This window comes from Salvia hispanica, chromosome 4 (genome assembly GCF_023119035.1).
Source record: "Salvia hispanica cultivar TCC Black 2014 chromosome 4, UniMelb_Shisp_WGS_1.0, whole genome shotgun sequence".
Taxonomy (NCBI): Eukaryota; Viridiplantae; Streptophyta; class Magnoliopsida; order Lamiales; family Lamiaceae; genus Salvia; species Salvia hispanica.
The window spans coordinates 52,384,542-52,410,603 of NC_062968.1; the positions used below are offsets into that span (position 1 = coordinate 52,384,542).

A 26,062-nucleotide genomic window follows, 5' to 3' on the forward strand; every position below is an offset into this window, starting at 1 on the left:
TAATTGTCATGATTATAGAAAATGACTTAGCAGATCAAATAATTTTTTTTGAATTTAACAATTTGACATCTCATTGCATTTTATTTGATCATTTTAGACATTTAAAGTAATCTTATATTGAAAGTTAGTCATTATATATAAATAAAAATATTAGTAGAATTTTAACATCTATAATATAAATATATACCGATTATGCGAAGTACTAGTATATATCGATATTTTGGTATGTTCTAAATGTCTAACACTTTGGTTGCACTGTATATGCCACTTTTTTTGGCATATGGTATTTATCAGAAAAATATTATACTTTCTTGCATAAATTCTGGTATACCTAAAATTCAGTATCTTTTACTCCATTTTTCGTTACTACTATATCAATTTTTTGATATTTTTCGAGATCCCTAGTTTTTTTGAATGTGTTATTGAGTTTAAAATTAAGTAGTACTACTTGCTTCACAAACTGTCGTAGGATATGAAAGAGGTACTTTTACTTCAGTCACTAGCATACGATTAGGTTTAGAGTAGAAGTAACTCCATGTAAAGATAGTTTATATTTTACCTTAGTTGGTGCTACGTTTTCATACATACATTGTTTTCTTACCTATAAATACAAATGTACTAGTACAAATTTTACTCACAAGAGATCAAGAAATCTTTTGTAATATGCTAGTTTTTGTGGTCAAAAGAAAAGAGAATATGGAGGGGCCACTGAGAGCAACAATACATTAAGTATGTTACCTTTATTTCACCATATTACCATCACAATAGCCCAAAAAAGTGATTAATGGGATTTGGGTGAAAGCCAAGAGATACCCTTCTTTCTGTCTCATCTCATGTATCATAATCTTATTTTCTTGTTGTTTTAAATTAGGGAAAACGGTAGAGAAATATATATATTTGTATATTGTAGAGTTTGGATTTGTTCTCAATTATCGTAGGTAGATTATTTTTGTAAAATTGTACTATATATGTGATATGGTAGCCGAAAAATCATGTGTGGGCATCATCGCCATCACTTTAAATGGTGTAGTCTATTCACAAAGAAACTGAGCCGACGAAAGAAATATACTACAGTACTTGAAAAATCAGGTGCGAGAGAATCAATTTATTTATTTGCATTATTAATTACTATCAAAATATAACATATTAATAATATGAGCAAACGAAATATGTGATAAAAAATTAAGTATATATTGTCTTTTGTTGGTAGTAGTATTCATTTTGAAATTTTGGGACCATGATTCAGCAACTTTATGTGTGCCCATATTTCATCTTTTGTTACCTTTATCTACCTTGAATCACAAACATTAAAGCTCTCCTCTGCATTGGAATTAATGTTTATGTTTGAATGGGAAATTTCCTTTTTGACTGGAATTTTCTGCCTCATTTAACATTTGGTTGAACAGGATGATAACTGCAACTTCATTATGGTTGTGCAGTTTTAGACAGTGAAAAATAAAGGAAATAAATCCTTTTTAAATTTATTTTTTTTCAATGGTGTAGGTCATAACACTAAAGGGACATTATCATGACATAGGTAGACATTATCATGAATTTATTTATTTTGGTATTATTTTATGTCGATAGTGCTGAATTATATGTCAACATATGATCTTCATCTTGTATAATAGTGGTATAATATTTTTATCAGTAATTTGAAGGTCACTGAAAAGAACATTCAATAGAGAAGAATTGAGAAAATAGAAATCAAGTCATCTTTCCATTTTTCTTAATTGGAGTATATCTTTTAAATGCAGAATCTTACCATTTTTTTCATGAAGTGATTGAGCTGAATTTGATTCAGCCAAATGCAGATTTTGTACTTTGTAGTTCAATAACCCAATAAAAAACTGACCACTGTAACAAAAAAAGGTCCAATTGTGACATAATTTTTGAAAAATTAGAAATGCCATCAAATAAAATAGTGACACATTATAAATGCATGGCTAGCATGTCATTAAATTTAGTGATATTTAAAAGTCTAGCTAATGTAAATTGTAAAGTGAAGTTGTGAATTATAAGCTGGTGTCTCAATTTCCCATTCTCAACTCATCACTTCATCTGCACAAGATTTTAGTAATATCAGAGGCTGATTTGAAGGCTATGAACATGTTCCTCGCTGCTCTCTTTCTCTTTGTGTGATGTTATCTATTTTGGTATTCAGATTGAATTCATGTAACCCTTTGCTGCTTTGGAGTTATTGCACTTTTAAATAGCCTTGTTGTGATAAATGATACTCCGTCTACCGTTTGTCCTCTTTTTAAAGAGTTAATTTTGTCATTTTGAGTTGTCCACGATTTAAAGAATCATTTACTATTCTTTATCCACTTTTAAAATGCAAACCCTACATTCCACTAATTTTGTGCACACACAATCTATTACTAATACTACTAAAAATGAGTCACACATTCAACTTACTTTCTCCATATATTTTTCTTTACAAAGTCAACCAATTTTTTAAAATCTGCGCCGATTCAAAATGGTTATTTAAATGGTAAACGGAGAGATATTTTTGTTCATTGGCTTAGAGGTTGTTAGCTTTTGCTTGGGTTTAAACATGAGAAATAGAGGATTAAGATTATGAGCTATTGATTTTGGAAATATAATATATTCTGAGTAAATTATGTAAAAGAAAAGAAATTATACATTCTTCCAATAAGACATTTATTGGAATTGGACAAAACAAAATACAGGCCGATTTAGTTTGAGTGGCAGAGGCCCATATTATCACGTTGAAAATATGTGTCCAATAAAATAGACAGACTCTAGATTTGAAAATGAAATCAGTTCAAACTTTGGATATAAAATTATTACTGTACTAAGAAAATCAAATTTTAACTGTGAATTATATATGAAAACAATGAAACACCGGATAGAAAACTAGTAAAAGAAGTTTGTATATTTTCCATTAAAAAAATAAAAATAGTGAAAATCATAAAAGAATATACTCCCATGTCATATAGACCCCAATATTTTGAATATTCTCGAAAACGTCCCCAAAAACCGTTGAATAGAAAAACAGTTATCTTCCGGATATACTCAGCACCTCAGAGCAAAGAATATGCCTTGAGATGTCTCACATTCCCCTCTCTCTCTCACTCTCAAACACGCACTGAAAATATCCAAGCTCCCCTCTCCCTGATTGACTACAAAGAGCACATCAACAAAGAACCCCAAATAATTTAATCTCACCATGCCCAATTCTTCTCTCTCCCTCGCCACTTCCACTTCTTACTCGCTCCTACCTCCACTCTTCAATTCCGGAGTTTCTCGCTCTTGTGCATCCAGGAAAAGAAATCCCATCACTCTAAATTGTGTAAATGCTCGATCTTTGCAGCAGGGGAGGCTTAGGAGTAGTGCTGAATTGAGAATTATGAGAGTGAGATCGTCTAATAATGAAGGTAGCAGCAGCAATGTAACAATTACGGAGCATAATGTAGGAGAGGAAGAGGATAAATCTCCTACTCCGCCTGAGCAAGAGGCCAATTCGAGGCCTAGGCGCATCGCCCTCTTTGTTGAGCCATCTCCATTTTCGTGGGTGATTAAGTGCTTGTTTCTTGATTGTGCCAATTTGTGATGCATTCAATCTGTTCGATGAAATGTCTAACTGGCTGATGAAATTGGGAAATTTCCATGCATTGTGATGAATTACCTTTTCAACTTGTTGTTTCATATCCTGAAAATACGAAAACAGTGCTAATAGCTTGATTTTTTGAACTCTTTTTGGCAGTTTGCTTTCTGTTTAGATGTTATGAGTTTAAGATGCTTGTTATTTACTAGCTGAATGCATTCGTCGTTTTGGTTATACCTTCATGCTGAATAGGTAATCTCACTTAGATTAAAGTTCATGCTGCAAGATACGAGTGTTCTAACTTCACAAACTTATCTGATCGGTCTTTGCATACGTAAGATTGATTACTTCCAGCTAAAGCTATGTAAGCTATGCTGCCATTGTAAGGGTTTTGGCTTTTAACATCTGTTCTGAAAACCACATATTAGTTTGATCAAAGTCCAATTATTTTGGAAGTGTTGCCAAACTATATACTTCTTTGATGATCAATTACTTACTCATGATTATATGCAGTTATGTCTCTGGATATAAAAATAGGTTCCAGAATTTCATTAAATACTTGCGCGAAATGGGTGATGAGGTATGTTGCTATTCATTTTGATCAATTTCAGAACTCGAGTTGTGATGAAAATTTGTGTCCATTAAGTTCTCCAAAATGAGGCAAATTCTATATTGATATATTTTAGGAGTCATTACCCTACATAATCAGGCTGATAAACTGAGTGGACTTTGAATTAAAAATAAAAATAAAAAATAGAAGGCCGTATATGTGGTTGCAAAATGATTGCTTCTGAATTTCCACGATTTTGGTGCTCGACACACAGGTCATGGTTGTAACGACCCATGGAGGACTGCCTGAAGAGTTTTATGGAGCTAAATTGATTGGATCAAGAAGGTGAGCTTTTGGTTCTTTCTTTTTCAGTAATAATACGAAATTAATAATTGTCATACATAAATTATTCTCAAGTCTCAACTCGTCTCATTTTGACAAAAAAAGAAAAAAAAAACATTCTGGTTTTGAGTGCCTTGATCTGATTGAACGATGTCCGGGCAGCTTTCCTCTTCCCTGGTACCGGAATGTGCCTTTGTCACTGGCACTTAGCCCAAGAATAATCTCAGCGGTTGCAAGATTCAAGCCTGACATCATACACGCGTCATCCCCTGGAATTATGGTATATTCAACAACCTTGTTGTTTTACCCCTCTTTTGTACTCAAGGTTCTGCGTTTTGCTGTTGAGACATCTTAAGATACATAACCTGCATGGAATTGTTTCCACTGCAGGTGTTCGGTGCTCTCCTCATTGCGAAATTACTATCCGTACCAATAGTGATGTCGTATCACACCCATATTCCTGTGTATGATTTATTTATGTCTCGGATCTCTTTCTCATCTTTTTTTCTCTTCGTTATGTTTTATGTTGGTAGAATTTGGCTGTTTGGCTTCATGGTGATCTATGTCAAAACTCCAACCATATTTTTAGTAAATCAAAGCTATATTTACAATATAACGCCGTTCTCCAATAGGCAGCACTGCAGCAGTTCAGTTATATACGGCTTATTTCAAATAGTAACCACAGCCATCGGTCAAATACACATATAAGTACATCACAACCATTTACAAGTTATACTTATTATAGAGAAAATATAGTTTATTGATGTGAATATCTGAACAATTTTAAATTACATTGTAATATAGCTGAGCGTTAGTATTTTTTAATATGCAGTACATTAAATTTTATGTACTACACTTTTTTGAACTGTTTGGTGATATGTGTTAATCAGTGTAGTACTGCAAAAATAGCCATATTGGTGTACTATATATTTGATAAATGGATGTTATAATGTGTAGATATAAATATAATCACGATATCATTTGGTTTCATCTTTTTTTTAATATCTGTTCACGTTCATGAAATGTGGAAGCTGTGCTAATTGAAAGTTTGTATAGTGCAGATATATCCCAAGATACACTTTCAGTTGGTTGGTAAAACCAATGTGGTTGGTTTTAAGTACGTTAATTCAATCTACACTATTACCTCCCTCGATTTTGTCATGTTGTTTGTGGATCATAATAACGATTGGATAATTTGTTGCAAGAATTTCTGCATCGGGCTGCTGATCTTACACTGGTGCCTTCAGTTGCTATTGCAAATGATCTAGAAGCAGCAAGAGTGACAGCAGGTGCGGTTTGTCATCTTTCAGTCGAACTGATAAATCTCCTAGTTGAGATTCGGATCTTTTGTCACTCTCATCTCCGTTTTTGAAGTAAAACTTCGTTTCTTGACTTTGAAAACTATCAGCTAACAGAATACGGCTCTGGAACAAGGGTGTTGATTCCGAGAGCTTCAACCCTCGCTTTCGCTCCCATGAAATGAGACTAAGATTGAGGTATCTCTACTCCGTCTATGACTATGATCTTAATTAATCTTAGTCAGTTTGAATCGTGATGATTGGTTGTTTATTCTTTATAAACTAGCAATGGAGAACCAGACCGACCGTTGATAGTTCATGTAGGGCGTCTTGGAGTCGAGAAGAATTTGGATTTCTTGAAAAGGTACGTTTCTTGTTTTGTGACAGAATTGTTTTTGAAGGTGCCTTGTGTTGACATTAGAGATCTCGTTCTTGAAACAGTGTCATGGACCGGCTGCCAGAAGCTCGTATAGCCTTCGTCGGGGACGGACCATACAGGTGAGTGTCAGACACAAGTACACGATGGATTCGATTTGCCGTCCGATTTTGATGATTAATTTGACATATGTAGGGCGGAGCTGGAGCAGATTTTCCACGGTATGCCTGCAATATTCACAGGGATGCTACAAGGAGAAGAGCTCTCACAAGCATATGCTAGCGGAGATATCTTCGTCATGCCCTCTGAGTCAGAGACTCTGGGGTTCGTCGTCTTGGAGGCCATGTCGTCCGGGCTTCCCGTCGTGGCTGCTCGTGCCGGAGGAATCCCGGACATCATCTCCCAAGAGCAACAGGGAAGCACAGGCTACCTGTACAACCCCGGAGACATTGACGACTGCTTGAGCAAACTTGAACCTCTTCTGCACGACCAACAACTCCGGGAAACCATCGGCAAAGCAGCGCGTGCGGAGATGGAGAAGTATGACTGGAGGGCTGCGACTCGGAAAGTCAGAAACGAGCAATACACCGCTGCGATCTGGTTCTGGAGGAAGAAGAGAGCGCAGTTCTTGCGACCTTTCCAGTGGCTGCTCCGACGGCGGCTTCGCTCTCCCGCCGTCCAAACGTAAGCCTGCACTTTTGAAACCTAATCCTACAAATTACAATGCCTGTCTGTCTGATTTTGATCTGATGATAGATATATGAAGATTGCAGAAAGGTTGTGTTGTGTAGACAAAGGTAGCTTAACTGTATAGCATATGTTGTGTGTAAGATAATGGATTAGTTAATAGAATCATCTTTCGTCTATTATTCTGTGTTAAAGTTTGTTACAAGTATCATAGATAAGAAGATAAAAAGGTTGTTCATATTAAAAAATTGGAATGAAAAGAATATGACAATAGAAAATGAAAGTATAGATAATTATTGAGGATACAAATAAGTCGAGCAAATTATTTTCACTCGAGAAACAAACAAATATAATACATTCTCTCCAAGCTTCAGCAGAAGAAATCACTCTCGAATTGGCAGCTCAAAATTTTCAGCACTTGGGCAAATCTTTTGGCGGCGGCAAAACTGACTGATTTTTTCCCTTTCCGTCGTCCACTTGGAACGCCATCTTCAGCCCCCAAGTCGTGTGAACTTCCAAGTGGCAATGCATGAACCACACACCTGTTCAATTTCAATCGTGTGTGATCAAATACTAACTAAGTTACAGTAATAACTAATAATTGACGTATATATTTATTCATCAGTGTGCATCCCAAAGATTGAAAAATTTACCGGGATTGTCGGCGATGAACCGGATTGCGACCCACCCACCGGACGGCACGCCAACCGTGTTCCTCTCGACCGGATCGACGAGGTTGAAGCTTTTGGGATCCGTTTTGGGGTTGAAATTGCCGGATCCTTTTCCGACAATGAAGAAATTGAAACCGTGGAGATGAACCGGGTGGTTCTCCGGCGCGATTATCCCGGTGTCCTGCAAGACCACCTGCACCGTGGCGTTGTACGGCAGCCGGTACACCTTCGTCGCGGATACCGTCGCCATGTTCTGCGGCGGAGCTCCGGTGTAGTTGAACGGCGTCGGCGGGTTCCCCGGGAAGTCGGTGGTGTAGACTCCTTTGATGTTGAAGAAGTGCGCTTGTAGCAAGGCGGTCGTCGGCATCACGAATGTGATGTTGTTCACGCTCGCCACTACCCGGCTCCCGTTCGCTGCTTTGCACGTCGGGCACGGGTTGATCCCGAGCCCGACTGCAAAGAACAGCGACCGGTCAACCGTTTTCGGGACCTTGGCCGGGTAGGTCTTCGAGTTGAGGCTGCGGAGGGAGTTGGAGAAGGTGTCCGCCACCGGGGTGGCGTTGCGCGCGGGGACGGCGGCGACGGCGGTGGGGGCGGCGGACAGCGTGCCGGAGTAGTGGAGCGTGGCGGTGGCGGTGAGGTTGTCGATCGCCACCACGGGGGTGTCCATGAAGGTGGAGGCCGCGATGGCGAACTTCCCGGCGCGCTTGCTAGCCGTTAGGACGACGTTGGTGGTTTGGCCCGGGGCGATCACGACCGTGTCGGTCGTGAAGGGCTTCACGTAGGTGGCGTCGACCTCGACCACGGTGAATTTGTGGCCGGCGATCTTGAAGAAGAGTTCTTCATTGAGGGCAGCGTTGATTAGGCGGACTAGGTATGATTTTCCCGGTGTCACATTTAGTTGGTAGCCATCTATTTGTACCAAAGCATTATTATTATGTTAAAGATAAATTCAATCTCATCTTGTTATAATAGGTCCACATGTAAGTTGTTACCTGTGGTGGAACAATTAGGGATTTGTCCCGGGTACCCGTTGATCGTGTGGGCATCGGAGACGTTTGGGGCGAGGCCGGACTTCAACGCCTCGTTGATCACATTTTCAGTGTCGGATTTCCACCATTCAGCTAATGAAACGACACGAGTTTTAATTTTAAAAAATGATTAAATTATTCTAATAGAAAGTGTGACTACCTCATTATAGTATTAGTATATAATAATTAAATTGCGAGCTAACCTAGAATGATGACTCGTTCGTGGTCGGGTTTGGGGAAAGGGTAAGGGACACCGAGCTTAGGCAAGATGACGATGGCACCGTGCACGGTGGCCCTCAGCCACAAAATGTGAGCATGCCACCAGAGTGTGCCTCTCTGGCCCGTGAGGGTGAAGTTGTAGACATAACTCTGCTCCGGCTGGATCGGACACTGGGTGATATATGCTGGACCGTCAGCCCACCCGGTGCGAAGCTGCCGGATTCCGTGCCTAATTCATCATCGCCAACAATAATTAATTGTTCATATTATAGTATAGTAAACAAAAATTTAGTTCAAGTGGCTTACCAGTGGATGGAGACATTGTACTTGACATGGTTGACAACCTTGACCAAAACGGTGTCGTCTTCTCTAGCATATAGAGTTGGCCCTGGAAAGTTTCCATTTACAGTAACAATTGGTTTCGTTGAGCACAAGCGACTTGTGTTTTTCATGACCACCTGTCACATAAACGACTAATTAACATCTTTATTATAGTACTTAGTATTTTGTTAATTAATCAAAATATAGTCGTTTATTGATAGATTACGTTACAGTATATATGGTGGAACCTTCCATTGGTTTGTAATTTGACTAGTTACCAAAATTAGCTTGAAAAGTAGGCCAACAACTGGAATTAATTTGATAGCGATTAGGAATGTAATCATTGTCCAGATTTAGAGACTACATGCTGCTAATTTCGTCATATGATTAATTCGAAGATATAAGAAATTATTCCATCTTAGAAAAGTGATCAAATTCCTAAGAATAATGACCTTTTTTTGACACGTGAGTAATACATTTAGAAGCACAAATTAACGTCCTTAGCAATTTGACTGTTTCTTTGACAGTGGTTACAAGACAATATGAAATAACTTTGCAGTAACATTTTCAAAAAATAGTTTCTTGAAGTGGAAGGCTTACATTGAACTTGTAATGACGAACTCTGGATTCAACCATCATAGGAGAGAAGCAAGATAGGAGGATGAAAACCCTAATCATCCAAGAATCCATTGTTTTGTTTCACACACTGAGTGTGTGTGAAAGTGAAGTGAAGATTTGTTGATGAGTTGAAAGTGGGAAAGAAGATGGTAGTGGGATAGGGAATGAGAAAAGAGGAGGAGGAAATATATAGGTGATGAGAAAGCTCAGTTGCAGCCATGACGTCCTTGTTACTTCGTTAGGTGAAACCATAAATCCTTCACTCATAAGCCTTTCTTTCCCAATTCTAAGTTATTCTCTCCCTCTCTCACACACACTATACATACATTCTGTACCAGATATGTGAAAACCAAGAACAAGGAAGAAGAAAAGTTAAAAGAAAAAAACATGTCCAAAGATAAAAATATATGAACAGATATATTAAAATTGAAATATTTACTAATTATTTATTTCAAAACCCCTCTATCTACGAATTAAGAGTGTAGCCTAGAAGAAAAAAAGGGCAGTGACAAGAATTTGATTTATATTATGTGCAATTTTTAAATTTATGTTCATTTGTCAAGTAAAAAAATAGTGTAACGTGGAAGATAGGATAGATTTTTAAAAAAATTTAAATATCGGGTGTGAATGAGGTAATAACAAAATATAAGAGATATATAGATTGTTATGTTCTTAATAATGGACGAAAATCACAATAACATCACACTTCCTAAATTTATTTATGGGCAAAATACCCTAATACATCATCATCATCGACCTCAAATTCAAATATCTCCTCAATTTCTGCGATGTCAATATTACTTTGTATTGTACCTCCTACCAAAGCATCTCTGCTATTGTGAGACGGATTAAAAAAGAAAAAATACATACTCATGTCAATGTGGGACGGAGGACTTACTTCAAAAAAACATTAACAACCAATTTAGTTAGTTTTGATTTGATGGGTAGTCAGCGGATCGTACAACGAATTTAAATATTTTATGCAGTCTATGATTGTTTTAATTACGGTTTCCTAATCATCAGAGCTATAATTTTTATCGGTTCAGCAATTTTCAATTAATAATTGACATTTAGGTTAATTAATTAATCAATCTATAGTTAGGGTGTATAACTTTTTTAATTTTCAATTTAAAGAAAAAATTATATATGGATCCCATTTCTTCTTGAATACGTACATCAAGTATACACATACATATTCTATTACTCAACATTAAACTGATTTGAGATTATTTGTAAGATTGAGTTGGTTCTAAGGTACGTAATCCAAGAATAAATTTGTCACAGAGGAAGACCTCAAAAAATAAAAAAAATTATCATGCATAACACTATCTCGAAATTAATTAAGTTACAGGCCGAACACACACAACCAAATACTTGAAGAAAATACAGAAATATTAGTTGTAGAAAATAGGACAAATATTTTTGTAATCGTTTCATTGGGAAAATGGTACTTTTAAAATGTACTCACAAGATATGCAAAGTTTAACTAAATTAATTTGGGAATCTGGTAATTGGAAATATATACATAAATTAATATTGCAAATGCAACGTCTTTATTTTTGTTATCAAAATTGGAAACTTAAGCGTTGTTGCCAACAATTTAACCCAAGAAACAAATTACATGTGTGAATTTGTGATATTTAACATTTGATATACATAAAATTTCATGATCTATGCAATATGCTATTTTCTAGTCATTACTTAATATAGTTATCTTAGACAACTGAAAAATGGTTTTGTAAATTAATAATGACTGAGGTTTTGAAATTTAGTATAATTATTAATTGTGGATTATCAATTCAACTGATATGACAGCTGCGCATGCTGAAAATGGCTAAATGTGCATATAGCCATTTTTTTTGGAATTTTGTTGTCTCTTTATTGTTATTGTATATTCGACAAAATTTATCGAGTGTATATCTATTTTGAATAGAGTAATGTTAAATACTAATATTCCTTCCGTACAAAAACGCAACACATCTCATCTCTCTATTCAAAACAAATTTAATTATCAGCCAACCTAATATTACAAAAAAATATTTTTTTATTATTTCAAATGGCTGGAGCAGCGAGATGTGGAGTACAAATAAAAACAAAACAACAACAAAACAGCAAGAAAGGGAGCAACAAACTCCTTCCCAATCAAAGCTAGGGAAAAAAAAACTACGACAAGTAGACAAGTAGATTAATGTAATGAAAACTGCTAGTACTTATTTATTTTGCAGACTAATTAATCAATTAACCAAATTAAATGTAGAATGAGGTACTACACATCATTGTTTATATATATAGGCTTCATTCAAGATGGAATGTGATTATAATATAATGTAAGATGCATAGAATATTGATGAAAGTAACAATACTTCTCTTTTTCATTTTGGAACATTTTTTTTTTCTTTTTGTATTATACTAATTTTTATAAAACTCGTGTCAGTGTCACACACTATAAAATATAATGTTAATTTACGAAGCAATAGGAGTATATAATAAATAGAGAGTGCTATCAAAGTTTGCTTAGAAGAAAGCGTAGTTGGAAGATTCCTTTCGCGTATATTTGAATAGCTAAAAAAGGAGTAAAGCTCTATCATGCCAAATTGTGGTTCCATTTGGTAACGAACAACTTAGTCTTAATTACAAGTCTTGCTACATTGTTTTCAGCTAATTTGGAAAACACTCCTTCCTACCGTCAAAAAACATACATTTGTCCTAATTCTTGGTCCACCCGTGATAAACATTCTAGAATTCAATGCCACTCTAATTGATATTTTATGCATGGGTGTATAGCATATGCCACCCTATATATAATTAATAATTTTATATATACCTAACCAGCCCTAGTATATAAAATTGTATTGACAGAGAAATTTGTCAAAAAAATTATAAAAGAAATAGTCAAACTTTTTTTTATTGTCCATGCTTTTCAAAAACTGAATCATGGATCCTGAAGTTTGCAATTATTTCATCCATCACTTTTTCAGTCAAATGTAATTAGTACTACTTCATCCTGTGGAAAAGAAATACGGAGTAACATTTCTAACATAGCCATAACATTAATTTCCATGTATTTAGAAGTGATTGTCACATCATAATATATTTTGCCAGAAAAATGATAAGTGGAGTAATTGTAAAAATTACAAACTTGCGATTTATAATCCGATTGGTTGTTACATCATCATATGTTTCACCGGGAAATTAGTAAATGGAATAACTGAAAAAAATTACAAACTTCGTGATTTATAATTCAACTGGTTGTCACATCATCATATATTTTTTCGGAAAAGTGATAGATTGAATAATTGCAAAAATTAATAACTTCATGATTTATAATTCAATTATTGAAAGTGTGAGATGAAGCAGAATTTTACAATCTTTTTAGTAATTTATTTATCAATTTATCCTAACTAATTAATATGGTCTATATATATATATTAATTAAATTCCATGATTTATGCATATACATGTACACGCGCGTATATAATGATGCATCTTTTTATTTTATACCACTATGTGTGTACTATAATATGTTAAAACAATTATGCAAATTCCAACTTGTAATTAATACAATCTCATGATTCATGAATTTAAGAGTTTACAAAAATGTAGGCCAAGCCTACTGAGTTTTGCAAGAATTTACATTATAGTTTGAAATTTGAATAGCCTCAAAACTATAATATGATAAATTGTCGGTTAGTAACTATAATTGAGAAAAAACTATATACGCATTAGTGAAATGGTATATGTTTTAAAATAGAAAAATGAATGTAAATTAAATCATCCAAAGCGAGGCGTTACTTTATTTCGTGATGGTTACAACCAATTAGCTTCACTGTTGAAAATTTGGGTGCACCTTCCCACTTTCTAGTTTCGATGGAACTTAATTTTTGGTAGCTTTCAAAGAAATATTATGTGTAAGCAAAAAAAATTAGGTGTCTCAACGTGGGTGTTTGTTTAGGTTATCCATCTCATTCTTTCCGATCCCATATTTCTTTTAATTTTACTAGTGCATGTTATGTACATTGAACGTTATTCAAAAATTTCAAACTTTCAGCTATACCTATTGAGTTTGTCAAGGGATCCCAATATTGACCACGAGCCAAATTGTAGATTTAAAACTGTATTTATTGATTGGATGACACTAAGTTCAAAGGACAAAAAAAGAAGTTCCTTATCGAGACATTGGCGAAAATCTTTTGTTTTATTAGAAGTTCATTGTTTTAATTATTACAAATCTTTTGTACTTTATCCAGTCTCAAGTTAATCAGGACAATTTTTTTTTGCACAAGATTATTAGAAAATTATATTTATTATTATAATTTTTCACAAGTTAAATATTGGCGAAAATTAGAAGCATACATTACTGTTGGAGAAATTCTAATAAAATTATGTACTACCATCCCATGTTAATGGGCTAAACCATTTCTATTTAAAGGCTTTGGGCTTAGGACGTATATTAAATTGGATTCAGCAATTCTCCAACAGTGTGGTCATACCTTAAGCTACGTGCAAACTTATAATTTGAAGACACCAACTCTCAGAAGAATGGAGGGCTCCATCCATTCCCTAAAATAGAAAGTATTTTCTTTTTTTTGTCCATCTCTCAAAAATAAAATTTTTATTTTTTAAAAATTTCTTTCAATATAATGAGGTGAGATCATTTTCCCTCTAACACACTTTTTTTTTTTTTCTATTTCTCACATATTTTACCAATTTTGTATTAAATTCGTGTATTTCAAATGTTTCTATTTTTAGCTGACGGAGGAGGGAGTATAATTTTTGCAAAAAAAAATTTTCAAGAGCTACTCGTTTTACCTTATTTTATAAGTTTCACAATTACATTTAAACACTATAACTAAATTCTATGAATCTGTGATACACACTACACTTCTACTATTCATTTTTCCCATTTCATATTTGAAAAAAAAATACAAATTAAAAGAAATTAAAGTTATTTACTAATTCAATAGAGCATCAGCTGGAATGTGGTGGTACTTCATGTCCAGTCATGTTAATGATTTGTACATTAATGATTTCGTTTTGAAACTGGTCGCCAACACTGTGTGAGAATTAGCCGGAAATGATGAAGATTGTGATGTAGAGGTCGAAGGAAATTGATTATTTTCAGATGAAAGATGAATTAAAGGAAAAAATAAAATTGGAGAATAGTGCTAGGAAAAAATAAATAAATGAATAAATCGGCCTTAATTTGACATATCGTTGACATTCCTTATTTGTAGGCTGCTTATCAAGTCGAATTCGATACGGTTAACCGTATCCAAAATTATTCTAAACTTAATAATACTATTCCGATTTAATCTATGATTAGGACCAAACAAATTATTGTGAAATTAGTATTTAATATATTAACCTTTATACAAAAAGGAATTTGTATTAATGTTGGATAATACTAGTAATAATGATAATCTGATGGGCTTGGGCCATGAAATTTATTAGAAATATATATTGTTGTTCCTAAATACTAGATTCTATCGAATCATATTCTAGGTCGTGCTGAACTGGGATATTCTGTTCTGTTTCAAAATCACCCTTTTTTAAGGTTTATTTTTCTTTACATTTGTTTTTGCTTTGTGATTACAATTCGCTATCATCAGTCAATCAGGTTTGCCATCATCATTATTTTGATTGATTTTACAATTGCATTTTAAGACTTTTGGTTATTTTGCTATTTATGTTTATTCGATTAGATTCCTCTTCCATTGTTAAGTTGAAGGAAATTGTGTTGTTTACTGATCAACATCTCTACTAAACGAGATAAGTGAGTTCCTTTTTGTTGTTGGTTAGTTGATTTTTTTTTTTTTTTTTTTGTATTGCTCTTTCGATGTTAAATTTGATATTTAAACGAAATTGAATTTATTAATTTTTCGAATTTCACCCTTTATCAGTAAGAGATGGATGAAGATAGCACATACACGAGCGATGGAACAAGGGATATCTACAAAAGGCCTGCTAACAAAGAGAAAACTGGAAATTGGAAGGCTTGCCGCTTTATTCTTGGTGATTTATATTTATTCTCCTATATTAAATTGAACCATTTTTGTCTAAGTAAATTTGTTTCATTCAATTTAATTATATCAAATTTTGCAGTAACTGAGTGTTGTGAGCGATTGGCCTACTATGGCATGAGCACCAATTTGGTGAACTATCTGAAAATTCGTCTTAACCAAGACAACGTTACCGCGTCGAACAACGTCACAAATTGGTCGGGAACTTGCTACATTACGCCGCTAATCGGCGCCTTCCTCGCCGATTCTTGCCTCGGCAGATACTACACCATTGCCACCTTTAGCTCCATCTATGTCCTTGTAAGTTCTTACAAATTTTCTTCCCTTTATTTTACTACATTCATTTTTAAAAAAAATGTATTATGGTTTTTTATTTGTGTAGGGAATGGCACTCTTGACTTTATCCGCCTCGGTCGGCGGTTTAAAGCCTGAGTGCGACGCGTCGGGTGTCTGCCACCCGACGCAGGCGCAATCCGCCACTTTCTTTGTGGCATTGTACTTGATCGCGTTCGGTACCGGTGGGATCAAGCCGTGTGTCTCCTCGTTTGGGGCCGACCAATTCGACGAGAACGATGAGAACGAGAAGAAGAGGAAGAGCTCCTTCTTCAATTGGTTCTATCTCTCGATAAACGTTGGCGCCCTAATTGCTTCGTCGGTCCTTGTTTGGATACAAATGAATGTGGGGTGGGGTTGGGGTTTCGGGATACCCGCCGCTGCTATGGCCCTTGCCGTTGCCGCATTCTTCGTCGGCAGCCGCCTTTACCGGGTCCAAAGGGCCGGGGGAAGCCCCCTCGTCCGTATCGCGCAGGTTTTGATCGCGTCCATCAGAAAATTCCGCGTCAAGGTCCCGTCTGATGTGTCACTCCTCCACGAGACATCTGACTTGGAAGAGTCAAACATCAAGGGGAGTAGGAAACTCCAACATACCAACAAATTCAAGTAAATATTTTATTTTTATTTCATTTCACCATATCCATTTAATTTTCATTTTATGCTATTACATGATTACCGATTATATTTCGTCCCAAAAGAATATATACTTTGGGTTTGACACGAGTTTTTATGAAATTGGTAAAGCAAGAGAGAGGTAGAAAGAGAATGTAATTAAAGTATTGTTAGTGGAGAACGGGTCTCACGCCCCACCTCATTAGAGAGAAAAGAATTTCCAAAATTAGAAAGTGCATATTCTTGTGGGGCGGACTAAAAAGAAAAGAGTGTATATTCTTGTGGGACGGAGGGAGTAATATGTTACATGAACCTTTGACAGGTTCTTTGACAAGGCGGCTGTGAAGACGAAAGAAGATGTAGACCAGAAAGAGGGCTCGGCTGTGTGGCATCTCTGCACGATCACACAGGTCGAGGAGCTCAAGTCACTAGTCCGACTACTACCGGTGTGGGCCACGGGCATCGTTTTTTCAGCGGTTTACAGCCAAATGAGCACAATGTTTGTGTTACAAGGGAACACAATGGATCAACACATGGGGCCTAATTTCAAGATCCCTTCAGCGTCACTTTCTCTATTCGACACAATCAGTGTGATAGTCTGCACCCTCGCCTACGATCTCGTCCTCGTACGCGCTGTCAGGCGCTACACAAAGCACGAGAGGGGGTTCACGCAGCTCCAGAGGATGGGAATTGGGCTCATGATCTCAATCCTCGCAATGGTCGTGGCCGGTGGACTCGAGGTCTACCGGCTACGCTACGTGAGGATCCACGGCCTTTACGACCAAGAGACCATTCCTATCTCGATCTTCTGGCAGGTTCCTCAGTATTTCCTCGTTGGATGTGCCGAAGTCTTCACGTTCGTAGGGCAACTCGAATTCTACTATGACCAAGCCCCCGATGCGATGAGAAGCTTGTGCTCCGCTCTGTGCCTCACCACCACAGCCCTCGGGAACTATCTGTGTACGTTTTTAGTCACGGTGGTGACTGAGGTGACCACCCGAGATGGCCGACTGGGATGGATCCCGGATAATCTGAACCGGGGTCATCTCGATTACTTCTTCTGGCTGCTAGCACTCCTTAGCTTTGTGAATTTCTTGGCCTATCTGGTGGTTGCGAGGTGGTACACTTACAAGAAGGTGGCCGGACCGCCGTCGCCGGCTCTGCAGCAGTGACCCTTTTCTCTCTTGTTCTTAGCCTATTGTAGTAATGCATTTCTTAATAGCAGACTGTTTGAACATCATGTGACCTTATTTATCTACAAAATTTGTGCCTAACATTCTTGCAAATAGGGAGGGGATGTGACAAACATTCATCAATTGAATTATTGAAAACATGAAAAGAAATTTCTCATTATTGAAATGCCAATAACAGTATACCCCAATGAAAAGATACAAATGCATTGCAATACAAGAACTAAACCCAGCAGTTGCAGATAGTTGCAGATGTGATCAAGCAACAAATGCAGCAAAGTTAAGACCAAACACCTTACACCCTCAATACAACCTCAGCACGCTCCTTGCAACGGAGCTTGAGCCGTTGGCCTTGATTTTACCAAGACCACCCGCACCTCCGCCCCCTCGCCTCCTCATAGGGGTTAAGTAGAAACGCAAGAGGCCATTATCCACATGGCTAGGAGGTGAACCCCTAACACTCCGGTTCCTCTCAAACGAAAACCCATCCCTGCCACTCCTTCCCGAAGGCTTCCTCATGCTCGCACCAAGCGATCCACTATTCCTCATACTCACACTGCTATTGCTCCTAAACATGTTTATATTCAACCGGCCCCCGACATCTCTGTTCTCCACTCCCCTCAAGTCCTGCCACGACACAGACAACGACCTCTCCACCCCGTTAACCCTGCTATACTTGTCCTCCTCGTCCCCATCCTTGCTCGTGCCTCCACCACGCCTATGTATGAACCCCCAAATCCTCCAACTCCACCTCCTAGACGACGACTTCTTCACTTCCTTCCTCTCACCCCCTATCAAAGAATTGCTACAATCCCTATAACCACTACCCAATTCACTACTCTCTACACCATCAAAATGCTGCAAACTCGAGTCTTTTAGCAAGTCTCTCTCCCTCTCCACAACTTTGGCAGGATGAGAGCAATCTGCAGTTGTGGGAGAGACTTTGGCATAGGACATCATCTTAAGCTCATCAATATCAGCCACAGCAGAGGCTGCAGCCTTCCTAATCGAACTCGACCTATCAAGACTCTTCCTCCTCCGAGAGGACGAATCCGAGTAATACTCCCTAGTCTGCACTGTCCCACCAGGAACAACCTCAGTACCCTCATTCACAGAATGCACCACCGGTGGCTCCTCCACCGGAATCTGCATATCCTGCCGTGAAACAGGCACGGCCGGAGCATCCTCCATCACAGAGACCATTGGTGCCATTCTTGGGAAGCTTCTTCCAATCAAGTAACCATCCCATGAAGCTCGGGGCTCATCGAAGGAGTATCTTGCATCATCGAAGCTCATCCTCCCGGCATCGAGGGAGAATCGGGGATCGGTGTCGCAGGATCTCCGGCCGAAGCCGTAGTCAGCAATCTCAGACTGTGTCTCTCTATACTGCCGAGAAATGGGCTTCTCCACAGGCAATGTGGGATTGTTTTCCTTCTTCATCTTCTGCTTTCGCCGCCATTTGTGCCATTTCTTGCTGAAAACAGAGGCCGCCGCCCAAAACCCGCCTCCGCCGGAGCTCTTCTTCTCTTGGCTGTGGAGATCAATGTGTTCCTTTATCTTCTTCACATTACTCTCTTCTTCAACTATTTCGCCTTCATTTACCTCGAATTCAACTTCGTTTCTTGAATTCTCCAAATGGGATTCTTCAATTTCGTCAATTTCTACATTTTCTGGGTCACGGAAATCGTCGTCGTTCTCGGTCTCCTCGAAAACGGGCCTCTCCGCCGCTAAAGATCCGATTTTTTTGCCGTTTGGGGGGTTTTGGCTGGAGGAGGCGCCGCCGTCGTCGAGGGAGAAGAGAGACCAGAGAGTGTTTCTACCTCTAACATCGCAAGATTTCCTCTGGGGCTCGAAGAATTGGCTCAAAGCTTCGTTCTTGGACGCCGAGAATGACTTTGTGCGGCGGAGCTCGGGGAAAAAGGATGCTTTCGCAGGCTTCGGCGGCGGGAAGAAGCTGCTGCTGGTGGTGGCGGTGGTGGTGGTGGGTTTCGCAGCGGCGGTGGAGGAGAAGAGGGCTTTGATGGCGGCGGAGGCGGAGGAGGGGCGGCGGGAGGAGGAAGGGGTGTTGGCGGAGGAGTTGCTGTCGAGAGTGGTGAGGCGCTCGCAGAGGCAGATGGGGCAGAAGCCGGTGAAGTTCTCGGCGGGGTGGCGGTCGCAGCTGAAGGAGGATCGCGGCGGCTGCGACGGCGGCTGCGGCGGCGGCGCTGTTGGGTCTACGGAAGTGGGCTGATTCATAACCGTTGGAAGCATGTGTCCCCGCCAATTAACAACATTGCGCTCCGCAATGTGAAGCTTTCTTCATCGGTGAGTGTGTGTGTGTGTGTGAAAGAGAGAGAGAAATTGAGGAGACAGGAATTAAAGAAGACGAAGGGAAGGAGAAATGTTTTTTACTTCTCTTTCTTTTTAAATTCCCACTTTTCCACTTTTTTCCGTTGGCACACTCGAAAGTACCGTTTTGCCCTTCCATGGTTGAATTTTCCGATGCATGTGTTGTTGGATTTATTAATTCCACTCATTTATATTAGTAATTCTTGCATTTGATTCATTGACTGCATATTTATAACAAAGAAAATTTGGTTAATTATGTTTTGTGTAGCTTTCTCCATAAAATCATACCTCATTCACACTCTTTAATGGATTACATGAAGTTTAATATAAAATTTAATAAAGGTAGAATTAAAAGAAAATTAATTACATAATTATTACTATCAGTCTATTATATATAGGTGGATAAATAAAATAGAATAATAATCTGAAAAGTTATGGGTTATATGAGTAAAAAAGAAAAAAAAATAGTACTCCGTATAATTCATTAGTAGGGGGTGGGATCATCTGATGTGCTAATTAGCATGGTGTGTGTAGCAGCATGGACTGTTGAGCTAAATAGCACAGCAGATGATCTCCATCCCATTACTAGTTGATGGATCTAGTTTACCTCGTCTACGTTGCCATCTAAAAAACGAGTACTTATTAAATTTGCAAAAAAATGATACTTCGCCCATGATCACGGTTAATTTTTATTTTTTTTAATTCTTCACCTAATTTTCTCACGGGTGTACCTCAATTTCTACCAATAATATTTCAATTATAATATTTTATATTTTTCTTATTCTATCAATTTTACATTAAATTATTTTGTCCATAATACTCCTATCAACAATCTTAATTAATTATTAGTGGCCGATGTAGTATTTCGGCCTTATTTGGCGTAATTTGGTGACCGAAATAATGAATGTATCATGTTTAATTAATATTTTTTGTTAAGTATATATATATCTTGTGTCGTATAAACATAAATCAAATATACCTTATATATAAAATAGAGATTTTGTGAAGAAAAAGGACAATATCAACAATCTTATTTAGTGGCCGGCCGATGTAGTATTTCGGCCTTATTTTGGCATAATTGTTCAATTGATACTATTTTTTGTTAAGTATATCTTGTGTCATATAAACATAAATCAAATTTTTTATAAAATGGAGATTTTATGAAGAGAACGGACAATTTAACTCTATATTTTTGACGAAACACTGAATTGAATTTATCTGTTTTAAACTTTTAATCTTTAATTGTATAGTATTTAGTTATTTATCACTTTTATTGAGTAACGGATGAGTCGGATGACGATGTTATTAGCCTTCAAAAAAATTGAATATGACACAAATATTTAATTTAGCATCTATCATCAATTTGTCCATAATCGTGTGTGCATACTTAGATTTGTCGTAATTTATTATTAGGCGCCGACCATTCTATAAATCATTAATCAAGCATGCGACAACGTGACATGAATTGACTTATATTCCGATATCAATATATAATTAACTCATTAATTAATAAGTAGTAGTACTATGTAATATTCAAATTGCATTGAACAATTTGTATGACACTTCGATTTAAAAGTGTGCTTTGTTGTGCTCGATAATTACATAAATTAAAGAAGTAGTCTCTTCCGCCGTAAAAAATACTCTCTTGTCCCACTTTAGAAGTCTCAGTTGAATTTGATACGAATTTTAAGAAATGTAAAAGAAAGTTGGTAAAAAAAAATAGTGGAACGTGAGTCTTATTTTTTTTTATATTAGTTTTATAGTAATAAAATGTGGATGAAAAAAAGTTAGTGAAATATGAGACCTAATATAATTTATGAAATATTTCAATCCGGGACTCTAAAATGCGACGGAAGAAGTAGTACACTAGTTTTATAATTTTATTGATAGACAAATAGGTAAAGTAAGTAATGTAAGATGGATGAATAGATGAAGTTAATAAAATATGAGAGAAAGATTAAAAAAAAATAAGAAAATAGTAAATTGCTTTGAACAATTTTTGTAACGCGTTTGTTATAATAATGGTGTGTGCTTCGTTGTTTGTCACTGTATTCTTGAAAACTATAATTATGGTTTCAATGTAACCTAAACGAATATTACATATATATAAGAATTGAGAACGGTTTCTTTACAGGACATTAAATTTTACGTAAATGATTCACGGATAAACATCTGGTTTGAATCATATTAGTGTAAATGGAGAATGATGCATACATAAGATTAAATATTGTGCAAATGAAATTTACAAATAAACATCAATTGTAACATGAAATGTAATTCTATGTGTATATCGTCTCTCTATATAGAAAGAGAGATATAATGGAATAATAATCAAATTTTATTACATATATAACGAATTACTACTATTATACATTTATACTATCACTCTTTAATTTGGTGACCGAAATAATGAATGTATCATGTTTAATTAATATTTCACTCTTTAAAAAAATATGTGACAATATATATTCTTTTAATTAAAGTAAAAGGGTAAATATATAGTGTTATACTACAATTTTTAAATACAGCATTACCTATTTTTGCCATTTTTGATTCGATTAACATAATTAACATCATTTTATGTTTATCTTTCATCCTCCCTCCATCCGTCATTTATAGTCTCATTTTGACTCGACACTTGTTTTAAAAAATTGTTTGTTTTTGTGAAGAAAAATGGGGAAATAGATTATAAATTGGTTTTATAATACATTGTACATGAGTTTATTGAGTTAGGTGGATGGTGGGTCCCTTTACTTAAAATTATAAAAAAGGTAAATGAAACTTTAAATCACGAACATCCTAAAATATCAAAATGAGACATTATTTCACATACATATGGAGTAATTCACACTATTTTCATATTTATTATCATAATCAAAAAGATTTTTTTTATTACATTGTTTGCAAATCTTCATTACATGCATAGTAATAGTAACATCCTAGATCATGGATAGTGAGAGTATATTTGATCACAAACATTGTTTACCTAATATCACGTAGTATGTTTTTGAATTAATATTTATTTGATCACAAACTTTGTTTACCTAATACTACATACTATGTTTTAGAATTAATATATATTTTTTCATAAATTCATATATGTCCGTAACTTTGAAAATCCTCCTGAAAATAAAATTGGTTTTGTTCTTAATAATCACATTGTGAAATTTCCAAAAAAATATATTTTGTTCTTAATAATCACATTGTGAAATTTCCTGGTAAATTTGTAAGTATCTAATATGGCAATAGAAAATCAAATCTTGATGTCGATATCGATATCGATGAATTTAAACAATGTTGTGTATTCATACGCATGCGACTAGAATATTTCACTGCATGTAAACTAAAAGACTAGAATATTTCACTATGGGATAGTTGAAATAAATCATCATAGTTTTTTCTGACTATTTTTAAAAATAGTTTTTCTGGATATTTTTTTTAAAAAAATTGTAAAACAAACAAGAATTTAACCGAACTCTATAACCTTTTTTTTAGCAATTTACCGAAAATTAAATGTTTAATTAATATGTGTGAATACGTTACTGCCGTCAGACCAAGTTTAATTGTTTATTAACTTGTTGTACTGTACATAGTGTCTATTGTCCATCAATTGCTTTAAAGTGACTTAAACACCTCTTTATTTTCAACTTCATTACTTCCAAATATAATGGCAAATATTATAGTACTATTTGTGTATTTAAAAATATTAATTTAGTTTCTTTCGAAATTTGGATTATGAAGTCACTTTGGAATTTAAAAGATTCCTGTCGGAGAGAAAAAGAAAAAGCCACCACGCTCTCTTTCTCTCTCTGAATTTGTTGCATTCTCAAATCCCTTTCTCTGCTATCTCTCTCTACTTTTCCTTTTCTCGTTTTGTGGTTTCTTTTTGTTTTTGGAGTTTCTTTTTCCGTCGCTTTTGCAATTTTGTTTTCCATATTTTTATTTCTTTCTTATTTTCCTTTGGATTTTTATGCACACACTGTTCCTACTATGGAAACATATCTAAATTTGGGGCTCAATCACCGATTGAGACTTCTAACATTTTCAAATCTTAAATTTCTTCAAATAAATAAAGACAAATAAAGTATTCTTTTTTTTGCATGACATGAGAGTATAGATTAAGAATAAATAGAGTTTTTGTAAATTAATACTACTACTATATAAGATCATGATGATTTATACAAGCTGGAGTTTGTAAAATTTTGGATATAATAATTAAAGTGATATATTTAAATTAGAATTTCAATTGAAAGTAAAGAATATTTGCTATTATTTTCCAACTACCAACTAACTTTCAATATAATGAAGCTACTAAATGCACTCACACAGAGGATTTTATGGCATTTATAGTATATTAATGGAGTAAGTCATATGCACACATGAACTCAGAAAAAAAATCGTGTGCATTTTCTCCATCTCATTTGCTGCAATTCATTATTTTGCATAATCTAATTAATATATAGTCGTCATTGTTATTAGTTTACATTCAAATATATAATCGTATTTATTCGATTAATAATTTTTTTGTTTAAATAAATAGGCACGAGCTTCGCAACTAGTAGTACATAATAATAATGGCTGCATTTATTAAAACAAAATTATTATTTTGTTAGTACATATTACATATGATCACCACATGTGTGACCATATGAGTCCACATCGTACTTTCATATTAGTAAAAGAAATTAAAATGACCCCAAAAAATAGCTCTTAAATTAACAACATTCCCAAATAGATTAATGCTTTTAATTATGGCATAGACTACATATTTATATACAGTATATATGTACTTACATTACAATGATGGTACTGATTACCATCATGATAAGAAGATTATCAAATGATACATGATATTAAACCAACATTAACAATGGTAAATACAACCAACTTTTGAGTTGGGAATAATTGCATGCTTTTATGGAAAGAGGTAAACATGATTTTCAACTTCATAAATTCTGCGGTGCAAAGGTTCTATTACAAAAAAATAAAAAGGGGTCAATTACAAATGTTTTCATATAGTTTCTAGAGGGAGATTCAGTGATCCACTTTCGCATCTCATGTAAATAAATAAACAAAAATCTATATTAAATAAAGTTTTTCCTATTTTATACAGTAACTAATTAAGGTTGAGTTATGGTACTACATATATAGGGCCGTCAAAAGAGTAGCAATATAGGATAACCGTCGGACATGGGGTACCTGCTACCCGCAAAACGTATAATATGAATAGTATGCGTATACATAAGCAATGTGGAATTTTCAAGTCTTTGTAAAATTAATTCTTCAAGAAAAAGAGCAATTTATACGAGTTCTATAGGTAAACATCTAAATTTTGACCTAAATCGAAAACTAATTCATAGTTTAATACCGATCAGGTTGGTACAACAATATGGAAATATTAATGTAGTGATGAGAAATTAATTTATATTGTGTATAGACATTAATAATGCAACGCCAATACATGCATAGTCATTCAATTATGCATTAATCAGTCGCAGCCTCTACAAAGCTACAACGATAATTCGATTAATTACAATAAAACATAATACTAGATTTATATTGATTATTACTTTATTCAGAAAAAAGTGTAATACATGAATATATGTTCCATTTTTTTCCATTAGATAATGCTTCTTTATGCAATCATATATAGTTCATACACATTGTTTTTTTATTCGTTTAATTGGTAAGAAAAATATGTACAAAATAATTTTTTCAGCTTGAAGGGAAATACTAGGAGTACTACTATTTTATTGAGAGTGCATGTGTGTAATTAAGCAATCACGTAAATGCGTGCATGTTAACTGTCAGTGTGTGTATGTATCTACGTGTGTATACGATGAGTCACACGTACTTCATTATTACAATCTGCTAAGTTTATGGCTGCCAATTTTC

The 26,062-nt window shown here is 35.5% G+C and overlaps 4 protein-coding genes across 4 annotated transcripts; 2 read left to right on the forward strand and 2 right to left on the reverse strand.

The window, feature by feature from the left end:
- Positions 1-3,040: 3,040 nt before the first annotated feature.
- LOC125220069 (sulfoquinovosyl transferase SQD2-like) lies at positions 3,041-7,003 on the forward strand. The gene is made up of 11 exons (XM_048122191.1): positions 3,041-3,534; positions 4,085-4,151; positions 4,396-4,466; positions 4,626-4,743; positions 4,854-4,927; positions 5,525-5,580; positions 5,669-5,752; positions 5,872-5,959; positions 6,048-6,125; positions 6,203-6,259; positions 6,333-7,003. The coding sequence occupies exons 1-11, from the start codon at positions 3,194-3,196 to the stop codon at positions 6,823-6,825; spliced, it is 1,527 nt and encodes a 508-aa protein (XP_047978148.1). The 5' UTR covers positions 3,041-3,193; the 3' UTR covers positions 6,826-7,003.
- Positions 7,004-7,089: 86 nt separating this feature from the next.
- Positions 7,090-9,831, reverse strand: LOC125220068 (laccase-4-like). Its single transcript, XM_048122190.1, has 6 exons — positions 9,667-9,831; positions 9,052-9,203; positions 8,730-8,974; positions 8,491-8,619; positions 7,478-8,407; positions 7,090-7,366 (listed from the first exon to the last, which is right to left on the reverse strand). The coding sequence occupies exons 1-6, from the start codon at positions 9,754-9,756 to the stop codon at positions 7,236-7,238; spliced, it is 1,677 nt and encodes a 558-aa protein (XP_047978147.1). The 5' UTR covers positions 9,757-9,831; the 3' UTR covers positions 7,090-7,235.
- Positions 9,832-15,182: 5,351 nt separating this feature from the next.
- Positions 15,183-17,853, forward strand: LOC125223903 (protein NRT1/ PTR FAMILY 8.1-like). Its single transcript, XM_048127211.1, has 5 exons — positions 15,183-15,301; positions 15,585-15,696; positions 15,787-16,004; positions 16,087-16,643; positions 16,972-17,853. The coding sequence occupies exons 2-5, from the start codon at positions 15,591-15,593 to the stop codon at positions 17,819-17,821; spliced, it is 1,731 nt and encodes a 576-aa protein (XP_047983168.1). The 5' UTR covers positions 15,183-15,301; positions 15,585-15,590; the 3' UTR covers positions 17,822-17,853.
- Positions 17,854-17,965: 112 nt separating this feature from the next.
- Positions 17,966-20,089, reverse strand: LOC125223902 (protein OCTOPUS-like). The gene has a single exon (XM_048127210.1). It carries the CDS (start codon positions 20,087-20,089, stop codon positions 18,143-18,145), a length of 1,947 nt encoding a protein of 648 aa, XP_047983167.1. The 3' UTR covers positions 17,966-18,142.
- Positions 20,090-26,062: the final 5,973 nt, after the last annotated feature.